General features: G+C 35.2%; 3 protein-coding genes and 3 pseudogenes across 3 annotated transcripts; all 6 read left to right on the forward strand.

Annotated features, from left to right (window-relative positions):
• Positions 1–1,318: 1,318 nt before the first annotated feature.
• Positions 1,319–3,470, forward strand: LOC123916648 (F-box protein SKIP23-like). Its single transcript, XM_045968164.1, has 2 exons — positions 1,319–2,530; positions 3,204–3,470. The coding sequence occupies exon 1, from the start codon at positions 1,427–1,429 to the stop codon at positions 2,495–2,497; it is 1,071 nt and encodes a 356-aa protein (XP_045824120.1). The 5' UTR covers positions 1,319–1,426; the 3' UTR covers positions 2,498–2,530; positions 3,204–3,470.
• A 2,138-nt stretch (positions 3,471–5,608) lies between these two features.
• On the forward strand, positions 5,609–10,523 carry LOC123915903 (annotated as a pseudogene).
• A 3,170-nt stretch (positions 10,524–13,693) lies between these two features.
• LOC123915322 (F-box protein SKIP23-like) lies at positions 13,694–14,950 on the forward strand. The gene has a single exon (XM_045966456.1). It carries the CDS (start codon positions 13,694–13,696, stop codon positions 14,948–14,950), a length of 1,257 nt encoding a protein of 418 aa, XP_045822412.1.
• Positions 14,951–16,245: 1,295 nt separating this feature from the next.
• On the forward strand, positions 16,246–17,115 carry LOC123915324 (annotated as a pseudogene).
• Positions 17,116–17,840: 725 nt separating this feature from the next.
• On the forward strand, positions 17,841–18,809 carry LOC123915325 (annotated as a pseudogene).
• Positions 18,810–19,556: 747 nt separating this feature from the next.
• LOC123918368 (F-box protein SKIP23-like) lies at positions 19,557–20,649 on the forward strand. Its single transcript, XM_045970392.1, has one exon. The coding sequence runs from the start codon at positions 19,557–19,559 to the stop codon at positions 20,628–20,630; it is 1,074 nt and encodes a 357-aa protein (XP_045826348.1). The 3' UTR covers positions 20,631–20,649.
• Positions 20,650–22,997: the final 2,348 nt, after the last annotated feature.

A 22,997-nucleotide genomic window follows, 5' to 3' on the forward strand; every position in this document is an offset into this window, starting at 1 on the left:
TGCTGTGTTGAAGATTATTTTTATATTTTATAAAGAGATGTACAAGGAAATGGATATGTTGGAATGGTTTAGTACAAATTAATTGTTCATCCAATTTGTTATATATTTTTCATCTAATTTAAGGTTAGTTGAAGTTTCATAAGTGCATATAGAACAGCATTTTATTGTGGCAGCTGAAAATGCACTGTTACATTTATTGATGTTGATCTTCAGAGTTTTTCCTATATGTTTTGGCATGTTAATTGAATTCATTACCATATTTCAACTAGCTTATATGCAGTTAAAACAATTATTTATTAGTATTAGAGATAGAAAATCAATTTATCACTACTTTTATAATTTTTCCCTAATAGAAAGCCTTCTCGCATTACGCAGGAGTTAGAGCAAGAAAGAGGCCGTGAGACGCAACATTGGCTTCACCAGCAAAATATGGGAATATGCAAATTTAATCTTTTATTTTTATTATTATTATTATTATTGTGACAATATTGCAGTGAAATTACCAGAAGTTGCTGTATATGTTTTATATTACACCCTTTGTTCAATTACTGCTTCCCTATAAGTTGCTGTAGAAAATGCACATTGCTTACACCCATGGTATGTGCATTTTTAGACATACTCTTGAAAATGCAGATTAAATGACTTTTTTAGTGTTAGATGAGTGCTTTGTGGTGATTTGGTGGCAAGTTGAGATTATAGGGAATCTTTTATTTTCATTGAGTGATTTTATTGTTGTTGTTTGTATGAAAAAACTAAAAAAGAGTACATCCGTTTACAGTCAAACTTTAATTTAACACTAAATCTCAACCGTCTATTTTTTCTAATCATAGACTAATAATAGTTTCCTATATTAACATAAATGAGTATCTATCTAGGAGATCCCTTATTTTTTGTGAAAATTTGTTGTTGTTCAATATCCACCGGCATCATTACTATTTTTCCGTCTTCGTTCCCTTATTTTTTGAAATAAATTTCATGGAAAGATGTAAAAGCATTTTTATTGGTTATTGATTATTGTGAAAAGAAGAGAAAGTAAATTCAATGCAATTTGCATTTAATTTTATGAGAATAAGTAAAAATAAATCTTGAAAATGATAAAAATTTAATTTTTTTTAGCTTATAATTTGGGACATGAAAAAATGATTTTTTTTGCTTATAATATGGGACGGAGGGAGTATCATAAATGGTTTTTTTTGTTTGTTACAATATCATAATGGTTGAAACTATTTAAAAGATTTATCTTATACAAAAAAGATTTATTGAAAAAATAAAATAAAATTTGCTATTTAAGAAATAGTAGTTCAAGTTTCAACCGTCTAGCATTATTTTATTCTAGGTTTTTTCCCTCCTTATACCGTCACGACATAACAAAGAAGAAGAATAAAAGAATCAGTAACACAGACGAATTTCCACCAAAGGATCTTCCATGGCGGCGGAGTCAAACTGGTCTGAACTACCAAAGGATCTTCTATATCTGATATGGCAACAAATCGACAACGAAACCGATCTCATTCGCTTTCGATCAATTTGTTCCCATTGGCGCTCTTCTTCCATCCCCCCAATTCAGCATTCCAATATTTTACTCTCTAAATTCCCACACCTCTCTAAATTCCCATTCAACTTCTCCAAATGCAGTTACTTCCTCATCAAGCAACCACCACAGCAGCAACAAATAGCCCTATTTCGTCCTTGGTTGATTAGAGTTACCCAAAACTTATCTGGCAAAACCAAACTATCCGAATTCCCACTCCTCCCATTTAACTTAACTTCCCCTTTTCAATCCTCCCTCGACTTGAACAGATTCTCCCTCCTCCATTTGGGAACTAATTTCATCATTGACTTCAAAGAACTAACTCTCTATAGATACATGTTCCCTAAAAAGGTCGTTACTGTTACACCTCTCATTCTCGCCATATTGCTCGATAACAACCATCTGGTACTGTTGCGTTCTGGTGATGAGTGTTGGACGGACTTGTTATCGTCCATCCAAGACATCTGTGTTTTCAATGGGTGGATTTACGCCGTTGAAGTTGGTGGTACGACGGCTAAAATTGGACCGGAGGACTTAAGTGTCCAGTTAGTGGTTAATCGTGTTCTTGGAAGATCGGGAGACATAAAATTCCTGGTGGAGAATGAGGGTGAGTTGTTGCTAGTGGACATCGAAGAGAACTTTTATTTTGATTCATCCCTTGAGTATACCTTTGAGGATGCTTTAACAATTCATGTGTTCAGGATTGATGAGAAGGAAAAGGAATGGGTGGAATTGACGAGTTTGAGGGATAAGATTTTGTTCTTGGGTTATGGATGTTCGTTTTCTGTTTCTGCTTCGGATATTTCTGCTGTCAAAGGAAATTGTGTCATCTTTATGGACGATGTCTTTGAAAACAGCAGGATATGTGACAATGGCATGTGTGTTTTTGACTTGGATCAAGATCAACTTTCACCTTTGAGTGATTATCCTGACTATCTCAAATTGTTCCGGCCACCTCCAAATTGATTGTCAAAAGTTGCAAGCCTAAAATTTAAAAGAGTATGCTATCTTCCATTGAAAGATTTCTAATGTGATAATGATATTCCACTATTATGCTCAGTTTCTGATGTTAGATTTGATAAACCTTTCAGCTAGTACTTATAGAAATCAGTAAATACAAACAAAACAAAAAAATTTATATTAGTTGCATTATCTCGTCTCTTGAATCAATTTATATCCTTGTATTAATAGAGACATTCGAAAATGCTTTGTTGAGGTAATTTTAGTGAGATAATAAATTTGGATTCACTAATCCATTCATTGTTTACCAAACCTTATGTAGTCATTTAAGAGAGATGATTTTTTGAACAAAATTAACCCTCTCCCATTGTTTGAAATTCTATTCTCTGCACTTGTTGTCTTCAACCATATGTTACGTAACAATGATTGCAAACTCTTCGGTTTTTTGTATGCTTTATTAGAACTGACATTGTGGAAAATGTTGTTCTTATTTACTTATCTATGACTAGATCTGCCCTCGATGGTTCTTGTTTATTTAGATTAGGTTATGATAGCTCATCCTTTATTTGTATCTATTTTGAAGTTTTTTTCGTTGTGCATAAATCATGTCCACATTACTTACTGTGTAATTCTCAGTTTTAGTGGTAGAAAACCAATTTATCAAATTGCTTTATATTTAGTTCCTAACAGAAAGATTTGCCACTTTATACAGGGATGATGCGAAGAAAGAGAAAACGTGAGACACAACGTTGGGTTCACGTCCAAAATCTGCAACTTTAATGAGTATACAATTCTCCAACTCTACTGCCCCCCAAGTAAAAGCGTTGTCAATATGGCTGTGAAATTGCCAAAAGTGTTCTAAGACATGATATTTTGTTTCAGTTCCCAGTATTGTGCATGTTTGATATATTGTAAAGAGTTCGAATGTCTAATTGGTTATTGATTCTCACCCTTTATTTATTCTATTACTGTTCTTGCTTACCTATCTTATTGTTATTATCACTGCTAAATATCTAATATCTTAGTTAAAAGCTACTTCAAAATGGTCCATGCATTGTTGTTTTTTATATTCCAAAATTTTACTGAATGAAGAACCAATTAAATCCTCCAACTATACACTATTTGCGTCACAAGTATAACTTCATTCAGCATGAAAGGGAGTTGAGTTGAATTGCATATGCAGCACCAATAATGCTTTTGTTTTCATGCCTTCTTTTTGTATTTGTTTGTAGAGAATGTAATAGGTTAATGAGTGCAGATTAGTTTCCCTGCCTATCAATCTTTTAAGAATCAGGTTTCTCAGAATTTCAGTTATTTCACTTATTGTTAATGATGGATCAGTTACAAAATGCCGACCTATACAAAGATTACGTTAATAGCAAGTAACCTAATCCCAATAAACACACAAGTGCTTAGGTGCAAGGTGAATAAAGGCTAAGGTGTTTGGTAATGGTGGGATGACAGGGTCCTATTTGCCTCATCACTTGCCTGGCTATGTACATTTTATTGAGATTGATCTGGCTACTATTGCATATTCATTGTAATGCTTAAGCTATGATAAGGGATGGCTCTACCGCTCTTGAAGGGGAAGTGATGTCCTTCATATCCTAGTTGAGTCGCCGTAGAGAACACACGCGTTTTCAATCCACTACGATGCATAACCTGTATGAGGTTGTTGTAATAGAATTTCAAAATCAGCTGTATGTGTTTCAAATAGAAAACATTATGCTTTCAACTTGAGATTTAAGTATCAGCTGACACTGATAATATTGCTTTTTTAATTGCTGATGACTGATATCTAAGCAGTTTATGATAAAGTATATCTAGGAGGAACAAACAGAATGAGAGGTAGAAAAAGAACTTATAGGTTTTATGTAATTCTTATTCTAGTTATGTGGCTGTTCACAAGCAATTTTTTGTATGATAGTTGCCTTGTATCTGTGTGAGATCCCTCCTACTTTTGACATAACTGAGCTTTTGTCACTCGCATTATTTCATTTTTTTTTTGGGTTTACAATGGAACCAATGAAGATCGATGGATACCACCCAAATCCCTCACCGTTGAACAAATCCTAATGGCTTCATTATTTCATTATGTTGTTTGCATTTGAGCAGGTTTGTACTAGAAATAGTTCAATTAATGGTTGTTTGCATGAAGAGGACATTCAAATTATTCGCAAGATGGAACAAAAAAAATAATTATTTGCAAGTTATTGTATCAATAACTTCACTGTTTCTGCTCATAATGTTTGTTGAGTTGCTTAGAGCATCTCCACCCAAACTTCTCTCACAGATGGGCGTTAATTAAGTAGGTTTCACTTCTGTACACAATAACTTATTTTTACTTGTTCAACTTAAGTGCCTAATAAGCATCTCATCCATTAAGCCTGCAAAAAGCAAGAGAAAGAGTACTTGTGCTGAATAGGTACCATTGGGAATTAGGCCACAATGGGTTACTTATTTGGTATCAATTGGACTTAGCAAAAACAAATTTATTTTTTATTTAATATTCAAATACTCATGCAAAATAATTAATAAATTCACTAATAAAATGAATTTACTTATAAAAATGCTCACATGTGGTGTTGTGTTATACTTAGATCGGTGATTATTAAAGTTTTGAAAACTCCAACGATGGTGATATTGATGATGAAATAGTAAAAAAAATTAGATTTTTTTTTGGTTTATTTTATTCTTTAATTTTGAATTCATGTTTAGTAATATTGTCGTCCCTATGAACTTACTAGTGGGTAGAAGATGAGTTTACACGTCTCGTTAACTTAGTTCAATTGGTAATGACATTGAATAATAGATGCAAGAGTCGAGGGGTCGAACCCAGTTACAACACCCTGCTGTAATCGTAAGTCGTAACAATGGTCTAGTAAAAAAATTTGTTTCAGCAGTTTAGCATTAGTTTTTGTTAGGGTTCTATTTCTCTCTTATCGTTACTAAAGTTCAAAGAAGAACAAACTTTCTTAACTTAGTTAACTTAGTTAGTACGACATTGCATTATATACGCAAGAGATACGCAAGAGGTTGAAATTTCTCGGTGCACTTAGCACTTTATAGTAATTAGACTATTTGAAAAATAAATTAAAGAAGAAAAAACTGTACCAAGTTATAAAATTTCAAAGAAGAAAAAGAATCAGCGCGAAACAGCAGGAGGAGCAGAATCATCCATGGCGGCAGACTGGTCTGAACTCCCAACTGATCTTCTGAATCTGATATCGGAATGCATTGACAACGAAATCGATCTTATTCGCTTCCGATCAATTTGTTCCACATGGCGCTCTTCCTCAATCCCAAATCACCATACCAACATTTTACCATTCAACTTCCCACTCCTTAAATACGTCCGTAGTTCCGACTCTGTTTCCGACGACGACGTCTCCGATTCCATCGACGACTACGAATTCTCTGATTCCATCAACATCAATGACACTAAATTTCCATTTTCATACCTCTCCAAACGCAGTATCTTCCTTATCAAACCACAACAACAACAACAAGATCAAACCCTAATTCTTCGTCCTTGGTTGGTACGAATTACTCAAAACTCAACCGGCAAAACCAAAATCTTCCAACCAGATACTGTATTTGATTCACTTTTTCCTTCTTTTCATTATTCCAACATGCTTGACTTCAACGAACTCTCCGTCCTTCATATAGGAACCAATTTCTTCATCGATAACGACGACTTCACATTCCCCGATCAATGCTATGACTACTTGAACCCTGATACGGTCCTTGCTGTGACGTGCCATGAGAAAAAACCTCTGGTACTTGCCGCATTGTGTTTTGTTACCCACCGGCCGTTGCTTTTTCGTGGCCTTGACGAGCTTTGGACGCCGATCCCCTTGTCAACTTTCTATGGAGACATCTGCGTGTTTAAAGGGCGGATTTACGCAGTCAACTTATTCGGCCGGACAGTTGTGGTAGGACCGGAGTCGAGCGTCCAGTTAGTGGCTCAACCTATTGTTTCTAGTGTGACCCAAAAACTGCTGGTGGAGAGTGAGGGTAAGTTATTGTTAGTGAACATGTGTGAGTCTTATCCCGATTTCTTCGGTATTGATTTATTTGAGCTTGATGAGAAGGAGAATAAGTGGGTGAGGTTGATGGATTTTGATGAGAAGAAGAATGAGTGGGTGAAGTTGAAGGATATAGGGGATAGGGTTCTGTTCTTGGCGAGTGGATGTTCGTTTTCTGCATATGCTTCGGAATTGGGTCTTCCCAAAGGAAACTGTGTTGTGTTTTTTGACGATTCTGTTCTCTGTGTTGGCAATTTGAATCATGGGAATTGTGTTTTTCACTTGGATCAAGATCGGCTTTCACCTGTGTCTGAATATCCGGAATATTTGAACTTGTTCCAGCCACCTGAGTGGATCCTCAAAAGCTAAATTTGTAACACGGTATGTTAACTTGTATTGTATTGAAAGGTTTCTAATGTGATAGTGCATTATTGTGCTCAATTTATGTTGTTAGATTGGATAAACTTTTTGACTAATACATTTACTATAAGTATCTACACTACTGATTTTTCAGGACATTCATTTTTTATAAATGCAGCTAGCTATTACATTGGAAAATATGTAATACATCACCATGTCAAGTTTTATTATTGGTATGATGTTTCTATACTAAAGTAACAATGTTGACAGGCTTCATTGTCTTCTTTTATTGTTACTTTTGAAGACTATATGTTTACCAACAAACTCCTAATTCCTAATTACATGTTCATATGAAATGATGCTGAAAAATGAGGTGGAATTTGAGTTGACTGATAAGTGTTCCGGCGGATTCTTTAAGTCTACTTCTTAAGCAATTTGTGATTATTCAAGGTTTGTTATGTTATTTTGATTTTATGTTGACAACTTGCATTATTAGCGTTGTATGTAAAGTTGAAACCTAATTGGTAAGTTACACTTGTATCTCAAGTCTCAACAAATTTTACCTTCTCTGGTGTTTTGGGATTTTAATGCCAATGTTACATTATTAGATACAAATAATTATAAGACCTTTGGTTCTTTCTCCAGTACAATCTTTCTATCAAATGACCTAAAACTGTGAGTACTGAATGGCTATTAACTCTTCCCTATTTTTAAAAGGCCATTATAAACTTGGATTGGGTGTACAGTACACCGTGTACTGCTCCGTTGTTTACCAAACCTTTTGTCTTTATTTAAGAGAGATAGTTTTGGAATATAACTAATCCTTTCGCAGTGTTTGAAATCCAATTTATCGATCTGTTGTCTTAAAGTGCCCTATGTGTTTTACTTGCCTTGTTACCTAATTATGACAGAAAACTCTTTGGTTTCTTGCTTGCTTTTTTTCTATAAATAACACATATAAGACTTACTTGATCTGTCCGCTTTTCTTGTTTACTTATATTAGGTATTGAATATTGATAGTTCACCCTTTTTATTTGTAGCTATTTTGAGATATTCTTCGTTGTGCATTCATAGGGTTTTTGGTATTATGGGGTGTCCAAGTCTCAAATTGAGTGGCATGAGATGCTTGATGGAGTAATTAAGTGGTTTGGTTTGTTTTCCATTGATAGCTAGCTTTTAATGTAGAGTTCCTTAAGTGCTTGAATACTTATCATGCATAAATAATATACTAGAGATAGAAAGAGAACTAGGGACACAACATCTTTACTCGGATCTTTTACTGGTATGACCAGAAAATCTGACATTTATATTGCCGAAATTATTCAAAGATTTTTAGTTGCCACTGCACGTATTTTTCTGATGGGTTTATGAGTCTCTACTTTGGAATAGACATTGTGAAAAATCAAGTTCTAAACAACTTATCTATGACTGGTTCTGACCTCTTTGTTTCTTGTTTACTCTTAGATTAGGTTCTGATAGTTTATCCTTTTTAGTAGTATATCTAGCTATTTGGAGGTTTTCTTCATTGTGCATTGTTAGGGAATTGGCTATTGGGTGGGAGTGCCAAAATCTCACATCACATTGAATTGCATTGAATGTTTAGTGGAGTATTTGTGTGGCTTGGTTCTTTTCTCTTGATAAGCCAGCTTTGAACAGAGGATTCCTCAAGTGCTTGGATACTGATCTTGCATAGATCATGCGTAAATTTGCCTAGACATTATTTATTAGGATTTTGAACTGGTCTAACAAAAAGCCTTGTCATTTTGAACTGGTCGTACGCACGGGTTTTACCCTAGTTTATACTAAAATAAAATAAAATAGAGATCTAAAGAATAAACAAAATACTGTCAAAATTATAAAAAACAATATTATAAAAAATAAAAAACAAATTAAAGCATTTATTTAGGTGTATCAATAAAAAAAAGTTGAGCTGAGTAAAAAAAAAAGGAAGTTGAGCAATTCTGTCAAAATTTAAAAGATTATTTAGCAATATTATTGTCTAGCATTAGTTTTTGTAGCAATATTACCGTCATTAAAATACAACAAATATATTTGTTAAGATATGCCAAAATTAAATAATCATTTAAAAAATTGAAAATTAATAAAAAAAATAAAATAAATAGTTGACATGTGGTATAACTACTTATTTTCAAGTAGTATAATTTTTATTTTTTTTTCCTTCAAAAAAAGTAGTATAAAATAAAATAAAAGTTTGTTTCCAAATATCGATTCAATTTCTTTTTTTATTTGGAATCAATATCGATTCAATTTCGTTACTATTATTTACTAGACTAGATGTGTATTGAATGATCGTAGAAATTAACTACTTGAAAAAGTTTGTTTTTAGCTGTCTAGCATTAGTTTTTGTTAGGGTTCTGTATCTCCCTTACCGTTACTAAAGTTCAAAGAAGAGAAAATAAAAGAGAATGAGCGCGCGAAACGGCAAGAGGAGCAGAATCATATCCACGGCGGCAAATTGGTCTGATCTGCCGAGGGATCTTCTGTATCTGATATCTCAACGCATCGACAATGAAATCGATCTGATTCGCTTCCGATCAATTTGTTCCAATTGGCGCTCTTCTTCAATCCCAATTCACCATACCAACATTTTACCTTTCAAGTTCCCACTCCTTAAATATGTTCTTAATACCGAATCTGATTCAGATGATGACTTCTCCGATTGTATCAACGACTACGAATTCTCTGATTCAATGAATATCAACGATTCAAACTTTCCATTTTTATACCTCTCCAAACGCAGTATCTTCCTCATCAAACCACCACAACAACAACAACAAGATACAACCCTAGTTCGTCGTCCTTGGTTGGTACGAATTACTCAAAACTCTTTTGGAAAAACCAAAATCTCCCAACCAGACACCTCATTGGAGCCAATTTTCCCTTCTATTGATTATTCCAACATGCTTGACTTCAACGAATTATCAGTCCTTCATTTGGGAACTGCTTTCATAATGGAGGACGACAGAGACCTCTGGGATCCATACTATGACTACTTGCACCCTAGAACAGTCCATGCTGTCACGTGCCATGGGAAAAAACCTCTGGTAGTTGGGGCAATGTGTTTTGTTACTCCTCGTCCGATGCTTTTCCGTGACAATGATGAGCGTTGGAGGCCGATCTCCTCGTCAACTTACTATGGAGACATCTGTGTGTTCAATGGGCGGATTTACTCAGTCAACGTATTCGGCCGGATAGTTGTGGTAGGACCGGAGTCGACCGTCCAGTTAGTGGCTCAACCTTTAGTTGATGGTGGGAGCCATAAACTGCTGGTGGAGAGTGAGGGTAAGTTATTGTTAGTGAACGTGTATCAGTCTTATCCCGATTTCTTCGGTATTGATTTATTTCAGCTTGATGAGAAGGAGAATAAGTGGGTGAAGTTGAAGGATATAGGGGATAGGGTTTTGTTCTTGGCGTGTGGATGTTCGTTTTCTGCATATGCTTCCGAATTGGGTCTTCCCAAAGGAAATTGTGTCGTCTTTTTTGACAATTCCGTCCTCTGTATTGGCAATGTGGAAGATGGGAACCGTGTTTTTCACTTGGATCAAGATCGGCTTTCACCTGTGTCTGAATATCCCGAATATTTAAACTTGTTCTTGCCACCGGAGTGGATCCTCAAAAGCTGAATTCGTAACAGAGTATGTTATCTTGTATAAGGTTTCTAATGTGATGGTGATTGATAGGGCATTATTGTGCTTAGTTTATGTTGTTAGATTGGATAAACTTTTTGACTAATACATTTACCACAAGTATCTACACTACTGATTTTTGAGGACATTCATTTTTTATAAATGCAGCTATCTATTACATTGGAAAATATGCAGTACATCACTATGTCAAGTTATTACTCCCTCCGGTCCTAAATATAAGAGAAAATCCACTTTTTAGATTCATTGACAATCTAATGTATTTGGTCTATATTATAGGCTAGATACATGAAATTATCAATGAATCTAAAAATAGATTGTTTCTTATATTTAGGACCGGAGGGAGTATTATTGTTATGATGTTTCTATACTAGAAGTAATAATGTTGACAGACTTCATTATTTCCTTCGATTGTTACTTTTGAAGACCATATGCTTACCAACAAACTCCTAATTCCTAATTACATGTTCATATGAAAATATTTCGAAAATTGAGGTGGAATTTGAGGTACCAGGAAAGTGTTATGTTATTTTGATTTAATTTTGACAACTTGCATTATTGGTGTTGTATATGTATAGTTGACACTTAATTGGTCAGTTACACTTGTATCTCAAGTCTCAACTATTTTACCTTCTCTGGTGGTTTGGGATTTAATGTCAATGTTACCTTCTTAGATCAAAAAAGAGAAATAATATTTTCTATCAAATGAGCTAAAATTGTGAGTGCATTATTTGGAATGAACATAGTGAAAAATGAAGAAACAACTTATCTATGACTGGTTCTGGCCTCTTTATTTCTTGTCTACTTTTACTTAGATTAGGTTCTGATAGTTTATCTTTATCCTTTTTATTTTTGTAGCTATTTGGAGGTTTTCTTCGGTGTGCATTGTTAGAGGATTGGCTATTGGGTGGGGAGTTCCAAAATCACATTGAATAGTATGGAATGTTTAGTGGAGTGTATTTAGGTAGGTGGCTTGGTTCCTTTCTCTTGATGAGCTAGCTTTGAAAGCAGGATTCCTCAAGTGCTTGGATACTTATCTTGCATAGATCACGCGTAACTGGTTGTTTAGTTTCTAACAAAAGCCTTATCATTTTATGCAGGGGCGAGTAGAGACACAACATTTTGGGTTAATTAACTCACTGCATTTTCTTGACTTTTTCTCGCCCTTTATTTTCTTGACTTTTCTCGGTGAATCTTATATTTTCTCAGTGAGAATTTGGAACTAGACATCACAACCAGTACTTTAATGCTTATAGTTAAGGAATAAGCTCTATTATTAGTTCAGGTGCAAGTCTTTTGGTTATCCATCTTCTTTTTAGCTGTCAAGTGTTGATTTTAGTGTCTGTATCTGATTATAGTAATTGGCGACGGCTTGATCTGATATACTATGTTATCTATTAGAACGAGTAGACTCTCCGCACGTGTTGTTACTGTCACAGTGTCACTGCTTGAGTTAAAAAGAATCATATGATCCCTGGATTAAGTGGGAATCGAGCATTAGGAACTTAATTAGCTCTTCTAGGTAAGTGGTGATGGGGATTGAAGTCTGAGTCAGATTCTGTGGGAATTGTTCCTTATGCTTAAACGTGGTCACAATTTGGAGTCTATTGCGAGTTTACTGGGGAGGGGTGGGTGGGCGGGTTTGACGAAAATTAAAATTTAGTGAATGAAATTGGAGATGGGCTAGGTTCTGGTTGGATCTGTGGGTAGTCATTTTGCATCACCATATATATTTCACACACCCTTTTCTATTGTACTAATTTTTGGTATAAATCCTTGCTTCGGAAACACTCTATTTAAGAGGGAAAATCTCTCCTGCCACCTCGAACTCGAGACATTATTTGAGGGGAATCAAACTCATTACCAATTAGACCAACGCATCTAGCAAATAATAGTAACGAAATTGAATCGATCTTCCTTGCAAATTGAAATATTCATTATATTGTTTGTACAAATGACAGAAAAAGAAAACCAGAACCATTTGTCCATCAATAGAGTACACATTCCTTGATTGTGTAGGAGATGAGTTCAATTCAAGGAAATAATTTTGATCCTACGTTCTGAGGAATATGATTGATAACCCAATGGCCAAGTCCAACCTTTCTCTAGATCAATGCTATCAACTAATTCATCTGGCATCTCAGCAAATACAAGGAATTGAAAGTTTTTCAAGTTTTTTAGGTCTTGAGGTATGACCTTCAATTGAGGGTTGTTTTTAAACCTGAAGTGTTCTAGACCAAGATTCTCTAGAGATTCAAGGTTGTTTATATCTTGTATTGCAACACATGATGCAATTCCATATTGTCGCTGCACGTGTGAACCGTTCAATCAAGATCGTACAACCTAAATCTATTGACCGCATACTTCACCTACTATTGGATTCACTGAATTTAGGTCCCTATTCGACACATAGTTTTATAATGACTTAATTACACTTTTGGTTCGTTATCTTTATTTTAGGTTTTAAGTTGGTCTCTTATTTTTTAAAAGTGTCAAGTTGGTCTCGTATCTTTTTTGTCATTCAATTAGTTAGTCCTCCCGTCAAATTTTTTACTATTAGCGTTAAATTTGGACACATGTCATCTGACCAAGTGTGGTTTCCGTTTGCCACGTGACCAATGTTAACGGTAATCGTAAAAAATTAGTGAGAGAGAAAAATCTTCCTAGTGTGCCCCACAGAATCTTCAAATAGATTATTCATGATTAACTGCAGTTGATGATATCAATAAAGTGTATGCCAACAAATCAACAAAAACTAAAAAAAAAAAAAAAAAAAAAAAAACTAAAAAAAGATACATATTTATTTTGTTAAGATAATTTATTTGATAAAAAAAATACAAATATTTATTGAAATATTTATGCCAAATTAAATCATCATGTAGAGATAATAAAAAAAAACAAATATTTGTTAAGATATGTATGCCAAAATTAAATAATCATTTAAAAAATTGAAAAAAATAAAAAAAATAACAATAAATAGTTGACATGTGACATAAAAAAACATTACTTCATAGTAGTCTCTATACACGCAATTTATTGAATGATCGTAGAAATTAACTACTTGAAAAAGAAGTCTAGCATTAGTTTTTGTTAGGGTCATGTTTCTCCCTTACCGTTACTAAAGTTCAAAGAAGAGAAAATAAAAGAGAATGAGCGCGCGAAATGGCAAGAGGAGCAGAATCATATCCACGGCGGCAAATTGGTCTGATCTGCCGAGGGATCTTCTGTATCTGATATCTCGATGCATCGACAATGAAATTGATCTCATTCGCTTCCGATCAATTTGTTCCAATTGGCGCTCTTCATCAATCCCAACTCACCATACCAACATTTTACCCTTTAAATTCCCACTCCTTAAATATGTTTTTAGTTCCTATCGCGAATCTGAGTCAGACGATGACTTCTCCGATTGTATCAACGACTACAAATTCTCTGATTCAATGAACATCAACGACACAAACTTTCCATTTGAATACCTCTCCAAACGCAGTATCTTCCTCATCAAACCACCACAACAACAACAAACAACCCTAACTCGTCCATGGTTGATTAGATTTATCCAAAACTCTTTTGGAAAAACCAAAATCTTCCAACCACAAGACACATTTGATTCACTTTTCCCTTCTTTTGATTATTCCAACGTGCTTGACTTCAACGAATTATCAGTCCTTCATTTAGGAACTGATTTCATCATCGAAGACGAGGATGACAAACACTCCGATCCACACTATCACTACTTGCACCCTAGAACGGTCCTTGCTGTCACGTGCCACGGGAGAAAACCTCTTGTACTCGGGGCAATGTGTTTTATTACCCCTCGTCCGATGCTTTTGCGTGACTATGATGAGCGTTGGACGCCGATCTCCTCGTCAACTTACTATGGAGACATCTGTGTGTTCAAAGGGCGGATTTATGCAGTCAACATATTCGGCCGGACAGTTGTGGTAGGACCATCGGAGTTGACCGTCCAGTTACCTGCTCAACCTTCCGATCCTGTGAGCAATAAACTACTGGTGGAGAGTGAGGGTAAGTTATTGTTAGTGGAGTTGTGTGAGTCTTTTCCTGATTTCTTCGGTATTGATTTATTTCAGCTTGATGAGAAGGAGATTAAGTGGGTGAGGTTGATGGATTTTGATGAGAAGAAGAATGAGTGGGTGAAGTTGAGGGATATAGGGGATAGGGTTTTGTTCTTAGGGAGTGGATGTTCGTTTTCTGCATATGCTTCGGAACTGGGTCTTCCCAAAGGAAACTGTGTTGTGTTTTTTGACGATTCTGTCCTCTGTGTTGGCAATTTGAATTGTGGGAATTGTGTTTTTCACTTGGATCAAGACCGACTTTCCCCTGCATCTGAATATCCCGAATATTTGAACCTGTTCTTGCCACCTGAGTGGATCCTCAAAAGCTAAATTTGTAACATGGTATGTTACCTTGTATAAGGTTTCTAATGTGATAGTGATCGATAGTGCATTATTGTGCTTAGTTTATGTTGTTAAATTGGATAAATATTTTGACAGATACATTGACTATAAGTATCTACACTACTGTTTTTCAGAAACTCGTTCATTTTTTATAAATGCATGAATAATTACTGTTGTTATGATGTTTCTACTAGAATTAACAATGTTGACATTCTTCATTATCTTCTTTTATTGTTACTTTTGAAGACTATATGTTTGCCAACAAACTTCTAAATTAATCATATCTGCTGCAATGTTGACATTCTTGCATTATTCGGATCCTCTGCAGCTATAGTTTCTGCTGCAACAGATAAGCGGTTAGATTTTTGTTATCATGCCTTACACACACCTGAATCTTTTTACTGAGTTAACACTTCCCCTTCCCAGCGTATTTCTTACTTCTTAGCCAAGCTCACTATCGTAAACGTCATGCACCAAGTGACCGAGTCAATTGGGATAATAAGCACCGACTCTCTGTAAGCAAAACAATTTGGGGTTTCGTATGTTTTTATCCCAATTTTTTATATCTTATACCCTAGTCGTTGGATAAATCCAACAGATTATATACGTGCAGCAGAAGTTGCAGCAGAGTAATTTGCTGCCGAGGATCCAAATGCATGGCCGCGCCTTACGAAGTATTTCTCCAAAAATAAACAACTTTGAAATGTACAAACTCAAATGACATGACATGGCACAATTGAAACAACAATGATATTTGAATACTCCATCTTTCAGAATACCTATCCAACAATTCGTTTTATCTTTATTTGTATCTTTGTATCACATCACCAACCTATCATATATATATATTTGATAATTCTCTATCATTTTCTCTCCTCAAGGTATATACACCCATAAGAGGTGTCCACCAAAATGATGATAAATGCCGTCTTTTGGATCTAGAATTAATGATCTTCATAATTTTTCTAACCTAAAAAATGACTTAATTAATATCAGCCTGATTAAAACAACGAAAAATACTACGCACATGGTATTGAACTGTCATCAATTAGGTCCCGTTTAAACAGTAAAAAGTAAAAAATATAATATCATTAATTTTGATTTTTAAATAATATCATCAGGTGATGTTTATTAAGAAAATTTATAATTTTTTTTACACTTATACACGGTCGATTATTCATGTGGTCATCTTGCCTTGTTTCAACTGTTAGCATTATTTTGTTAACATTACTTTACAGTTACTACAAAACAAAGAAGAAAACAATAGAATCTGGCAATCATCAATGGCGCTGGGGGCAGACTGGTCTCAACTGCTGAAAGATTCTGAATTTCATATCGAAACGAATGGACAATGAAATCGATCTCATTCGCTTCCTTCAATTTGTTCCAATTGGCACTCTTCCTCCATCCGAAATCACCATCATACCAACATTTTACCCTTCAAATTCACACTCCTAAAATATGTTGCTGCAACAAATTCCATCAGCACGAACGACACTGTATTCTCTGATTCCATCAACATGAACGACACCAACTTTCCATTTTCATACCTCTCCAAACGCAGTCTCTTCCTCATCAAACCACCACCACAACAACAACAACAAGATAAAACTCTAATTCGTCCTTGGTTGGTACGAATTACTCAAAACTCAACTTATGAAACACATTTTCCTTCTATTCTTCGTGACTTCAACGAAGCTCTCCGTTTTCCATTTAGGAACCGATTTCATCATTGACAACGATGACAAACTCCCTGATCAACACTCTGACTACATGGACCCTAAAACAGTCCTTGCTGTTACATGCCATGGGGAAAAACCTATGGACTCTCTACATTAGGTTGTGTTTCCCTCCGGTCTTTGCTTTTCTGAGGCCGCGATGAACTTTGGAGGTCGTTCTTTAAAATGTCAACTTTCTATGGAGACATTTACGTGTTTAAAGGGCAGTTTTACACAATTATTTTAAATGGTAAGACAGTTTCAGTTGGAGCGGATTCCAGCATGCAGTTAGCAGCTCAAGCTTTGATTGGTAGTAATAGGACTAAGACTCAATGGCGTAGAAAGCTGCTAGTGGAGAGCGAGGGTGAGTTGTGGTTAGTGGACTTTATGGAGTTTTTCCTGTTTCCGGTATTGATTTATTTCATCTCGATGTGAAAGAGAAGAAGTGGGTAATGTTGAAGGATATAGGGGATAGGGTTTTATTCTTGGGGAGTGGATGTTCTTTTTCCGCTTCTGCATCGGAGCTGGGTCTTCCAAAAGGAAATTGTCTCGTCTTTATCGATCATTGTGAGATCTCGAGTTCGAACCCGAATCATGACGTTCGGACTAACAATTTTGACATTTTTTTGTCGGCTAAGATTTATGGGACCAAAGTAGACACAATTACACTAATGAATTTCATAAATCTTTTATTTATGTCTATTTATAAATGAAGAGAGTGAATACAAGAAACCAGATCTGAAAAATATTTAATCTTTACAAAAAATGTAATTAGATTTACTTCATTAAGTGATGCTCCATTTACAATCTATGAGTTTACTAAACTAGTTCAGAACCACTCCATTACTTTATGTGATCTCCAATAAATATTTTAGTTTTTCCTATGATCGTAAAAAGTGATTTTTAGTGACAGGAGAGAGTATCGATGCTTGTCCCATTTTTACTTAAAAACAAAACCCCGACGGTAACGCACAGAAACCCCACTCACTACTAGTACTCCCGTATATGATGTTGCAAAGTGAGGCCGGCCGGTGAATGGCGAACTTGCTAACATCACCGCCACACAACAACATTCACTCCATTCGTGTACCGTCATTCACCACCGCACTCCTAAACCCTAATTCCTCTTTCACGTTCTCCGAACTAACTATCATCAAGCAATGGCAGATTGGTCTCAGCTTCCAAGCGAACTTCTGCAACAAATATCCCAAAAACATAATTATAGTGAACTCTACCTTCTTCGCTTTCGTTCCGTTTGTTCTTCATGGCACGAATCTTCTTCTCTCCCAAACTGGCATCACAACCACTTACCCTCCAAGCTTCCGCATTTCTCCTACGAAATTGATTATATTAGCAGCCTCCCTAAACAACCAAATATCCCTGTCACTATCATGAAACCACACCCAAGCTGGAACCGATCTTGCGGCCCATACTGTAATCACAACCACTCACCTTTGAAAATTCCGCAATTTCAAGACCCCTATGATCGTTGTCTCTTCAAACAAAACATCTTTCTCATCAAACCACCTACAACCCTAACAACACACCATTATAGCCCCCGGTTGATCAGAATCGGTCCATATGTATACGACAAAACTCAAATATGCCACCCCTTAGAGATTCACCTAAGATATCCTTTGTTTTTCGCTCCTTGCTATTACCTTCATCATCTTACCGACTTCAATCAACTTCCATTCATTGATATAGGACATATGTTCTACATCTACGACCCAAGTTTACATTTTGGAAAGGTTGTTGTTGCGACTTGTGAGATGGGACAACCTCTTGCCATTTTCACATATGATGTGCCCAAGATTTTCCAACGTGAGGAGAATTCTTGGATGTATATCCCCCCCATGCCTTAGTCCTTGTGGGGAAACATCTGTCTTTTCAAGGGGCGGCCTTGTGTGGTAGACAGCGATAGTCGCACTGTCATGATTGGGCCGGAGGATTCCAGTGTCATCTTGCTGGCCAACCCGGGGTTTGGTGGTCCTATTAAATTCTTGGTGGAGAGTGAATGTGAGTCGTTGTTGCTAGTGGATTCTCATGGAATTGATACTGGTGCTGATGATAAGGATATGAAGTTTGATGTATTCAAACAAGATCCTAAGATGAGAAAACCATGTTGAAGGGTGAAAACGTGCGTTTAAGGGATGCAAACGCCAAACCAAACCTACACATAGGCGTTTATATATAAATTATTGTATAAGTTGTAAGCTTTTTTATTTTTCCTTTATAAATTTCATAAATTATTATGAAAAAACTTATTGAAATTGGAACATTTTATACTTAACACGGATGCTTATGATATTAGTGTAGTTAATGTGCTATTTGCAAATATGAGTCAAAATATTATATGGGGGCAAAACAAAAAAAAATTATAAATAGGAGGGTTAAAATTTATTAATTTTAAAATAGAGGATAGTTTTTTTCTTTATTTACAATGAGCTAATGAACATATTACCAAAACTCTTTACCACTAGATCAAACTCAGTGACTTCATATAAATTCTTTTTTTTTTTGTCATAGTGGCTAGAAAATCCACCTTAAAGGTGAATAAATGGAGTGTCTCGGGTTCGAATCCAGACTTTGCACATATAATGCGATGTCCCTACCAACTAAGCTAAGCTCACGCGGGACGGTATAAATTCTAATTCAACAAAATATTGGATAAAACTTCAGATAAGCCTATTAATTAATAAATAAATAAAGAAAAATGAAGAACTCAATACAAATTATCAACAAAAAAAAATAAAATAATTCAGCCGTCAAACAAATTTTTAGGGTTTCTTTTGCTATATTACCGTTAATGAAAAAGGAAAGAAAAAAATATAAGAAAAGAAAAGAAGCTCGCAGCGCTAGCTATGCCGCTATCCATGGCGGTGGCAACAAACTGGTCAGAACTTCCAAAGGATCTTCTTGATCAGATATGGGAACGACTCGACAACGAAATTGATCTGATTCGCTTCCGATCAATTTGTTCGCATTGGCGCTCTTCCTCCATCCCAAATCGCCACTCCATTGTAATCGTCAAGTTTCCACTCCCCAAAAATATTCTTCCTGATCTCAACATCAAAACTTCATTCTGTCACCTCTCCAAACGCAAAACCTTCCTCATCAAACCACCACCACAACAAACCCTAGCTCGTCCATGGTTGATGAGATTCACTCAAATTTCAAGGGGCAAAAACAAACTCATTCATCCACTTTTCTCATATGACTCACCTTCAACCAATTTTCATTTGCCTCAACTTATTGATTTCAACAAACTCTCTGTCCTACATTTAGTTACTGATTTCATCTTGGACGATGAATTTTGCTCTAAATTTGATCTTGATCTCCCTAAAAAGGTGATTTCCGTTGAAAAACAATCTCTAGTTCTTGGTGTATCACAAAAGTCGGTGCTGTTCCGTTCCAGAAATCAGCGTTGGAGGAAGATCTTGAATTTCTCAATCACTGATGGAGACATCTGTGTGTTTAAAGAGAGGTTTTACGCGGTTGATAGATTTGGTAGGACATTTACGGTTAGACCGGATTCAACAGTTGAATTAGTGGCTGAACTTGATGATTTTGGTGGGAATAGAAAATTGTTTGTGGAGAGCGAGGGTGAGTTGTTGTTAGTGGACATGCACATGCACGAGTCTTCTCGTTTAAGGATCGAGGTGTTCAAGCTTTGTGAGAAGGAGAAGAAGTGGATTAAGCTGAAGAATTTAGCGCGGAAGGTTTTGTTCTTGGGGCATGGGTGTTCGTTTTCTGCGTCTACTTTAGATTTGGGTGTTTCCAAAGGAAATTGTGTCATCTTTATTGATGATGCCTTCCTCTCCTTTATGGATTTACATGGTGGGAAATGTGTTTTCCATTTGGATCAAGGCCGGCTTTCGCCCATGTCTCATTATCCCGAATATTTCGACTTGTTCTGGCCACCTCCGGATTGGATCTTCAAAAGTTGAGGATGTTATCTTGCATTGAAAGGTTTTTAATGTGATTGTCTCTTTTTTTTCGGACATATTTAATGTGATTGTCATGTTGGACTATTGTGCTTAGTTTAATTGTTACATTGGATAAGCTTTTTCACTAGTACTTTCATAAATTTAGAATAATTGAAATGTTGTTACTAAACTATGTGTAACAATGTTTATGGATTTGATTATCTTATTTTGCCGTTACTTTTGCAGACTATATCTTTAGCAATAGAAGTTATGTTATTTTGTTTTGATCTTGACCCACTTGCATTATTTTGGTGCTATGAAGTTGAATTTTAATTGATGATCATATACACATAGTTATATCTCAACTGATTGTTCCAATCTATTTGTTTAGAGGAAGCATCTTTCTTAGATCCTAAAAGACAGGTAATCTTTCTTAGTCATCTTTCTTAGAGGTATTATTCTAAACTTGGCTGTACTGCCTTAGTTTTCTTTGATTGAAATATTGGAGCAATTTTCTTGACAATTTTTAGTTAGAAGCTACTTTAACAATTTTCCATCTCTTGTTGTTTTAAATTTTTCAGAATTTTGGTATTTTCAATTTAAGTCTTTATTTAGGGAGCAGTGCTAAGGTCGCACCCTCTAACAGATTCTTTTAACACACACTAATCACAATTGGACACGTCATTCCATTTTAATTTCCCTTTATTTGTTAACCAGTAGTACAAATTGCTCAACAACAAAAAAGTTGTCTTACTTTTTTGTTATTTCTTTCAAAATAAATGCAAATTGTCGGTTCTTCTTCTCCACAAGGGTTCCATGGTTTCTTCCTTCTAATTTGTCCATGGCTCCTTCCCTTTCGATCTTTCCATGGCTCTTTGACTCTTTCTGATTTGTATTGTGCAAGCTCGTCGTCTTTCTCACAAAGTTCAACTTGACCCATCTCATTTTTGTTAGCCGCCACCATATCGTCTTTGTTGTAAGCTCTGGTGACCAATAATGTCTTGGTCAAAGTTCATGTTAAGAATATAGTTTGTTAGTTATAGCTTCCATTGAATTTTCATTAGTTTGTTAGAGTTGGTTATTAGTTGGTTAATCCCCAAAATTGCTCTATACAAGAGCCACCATTATACTATTTTCATAATTCTTTTATCAATCTATATTCATTCAATATGAATTCTTATGAGTATTTTTCTCATGAATACTCCTATGCTCTCTACCTTATGAATATAATCTTCACCTCTATGTTTTCATGATTCTTAATAGTTCATGTGGTCGTTGATGAGATGGATTCTGTTTTTTTTTTTGCAATATTTTCAAATCTAGTTGGGGATTTATCATAACTTGCACATTGATTTCATGATTCTTAGTAGTTCACGTGGTTGTTGACGAGATGGATTCTGTTTTTGTTGCAATATTTTCAAATCTAGTTGGGGATTCTGATTTCATGATTCTTAATATGAATTCTTATGAGTATTTTTCTCATGAATACTCCTATGCTCTCTACCTTATGAATATAATCTTCACCCCTATGTTTTCATGATTCTTAATAGTTCATGTGGTCATTGATGAGATGGATTCTGTTTTTTTTTTTTTGCAATATTTTCAAATCTAGTTGGGGATTTATCATAACTTGCACATTGATTTCATGATTCTTAGTAGTTCATGTGGTCGTTGATGAGATGGATTCTGTTTTTGTTGCAATATTTTCAAATCTAGTGGGGGATTCTGATTTCATGATTCTTAATATGAATTCTTACGAGTATTTTTCTCATGAATACTCCTATGCTCTCTACCTTATGAATATAATCTTCACCCCTATGTTTTCATGATTCTTAATAGTTCATGTGGTCGTTGATGAGATGGATTCTGTTTTTTTTGCAATATTTTCAAATCTAGTCGGGCATTTATCATAACTTGCACATTGATTTCATGATTCTTAATAGTTCATGTGGTCGTTGATGAGATGGATTCTGTTTTTGTTGCAATATTTTCAAATCTAGTTGGGGATTCTGATTTCATGATTCTTAATATGAATTCTTATGAGTATTTTTCTCATGAATACTCCTATGCTCTCTACCTTATGAATATAATCTTCACCCTTATGATTTCATGATTCTTAATAGTTCATGTGGTCCTTGATGAGATGGATTCTGTTTTTGTTGCAATATTTTCAAATCTAGTTGGGGATTCTGATTTCATGATTCTTAATAGGAATTCTTATGAGTATTTTTCTCATGAATACTCCTATGCTCTCTACCTTATTAATATAATCTTCACCCTTATGATTTCATGATTCTTAATAGTTCATGTGGTCCTTGATGAGATGGATTCTGTTTTTGTTGCAATATTTTCAAATATAGTTGGGGATTTATCATAACTTGCACATTT

This window comes from Trifolium pratense, linkage group LG3 (genome assembly GCF_020283565.1).
Source record: "Trifolium pratense cultivar HEN17-A07 linkage group LG3, ARS_RC_1.1, whole genome shotgun sequence".
In the NCBI taxonomy this organism is placed as follows: domain Eukaryota; kingdom Viridiplantae; phylum Streptophyta; class Magnoliopsida; order Fabales; family Fabaceae; genus Trifolium; species Trifolium pratense.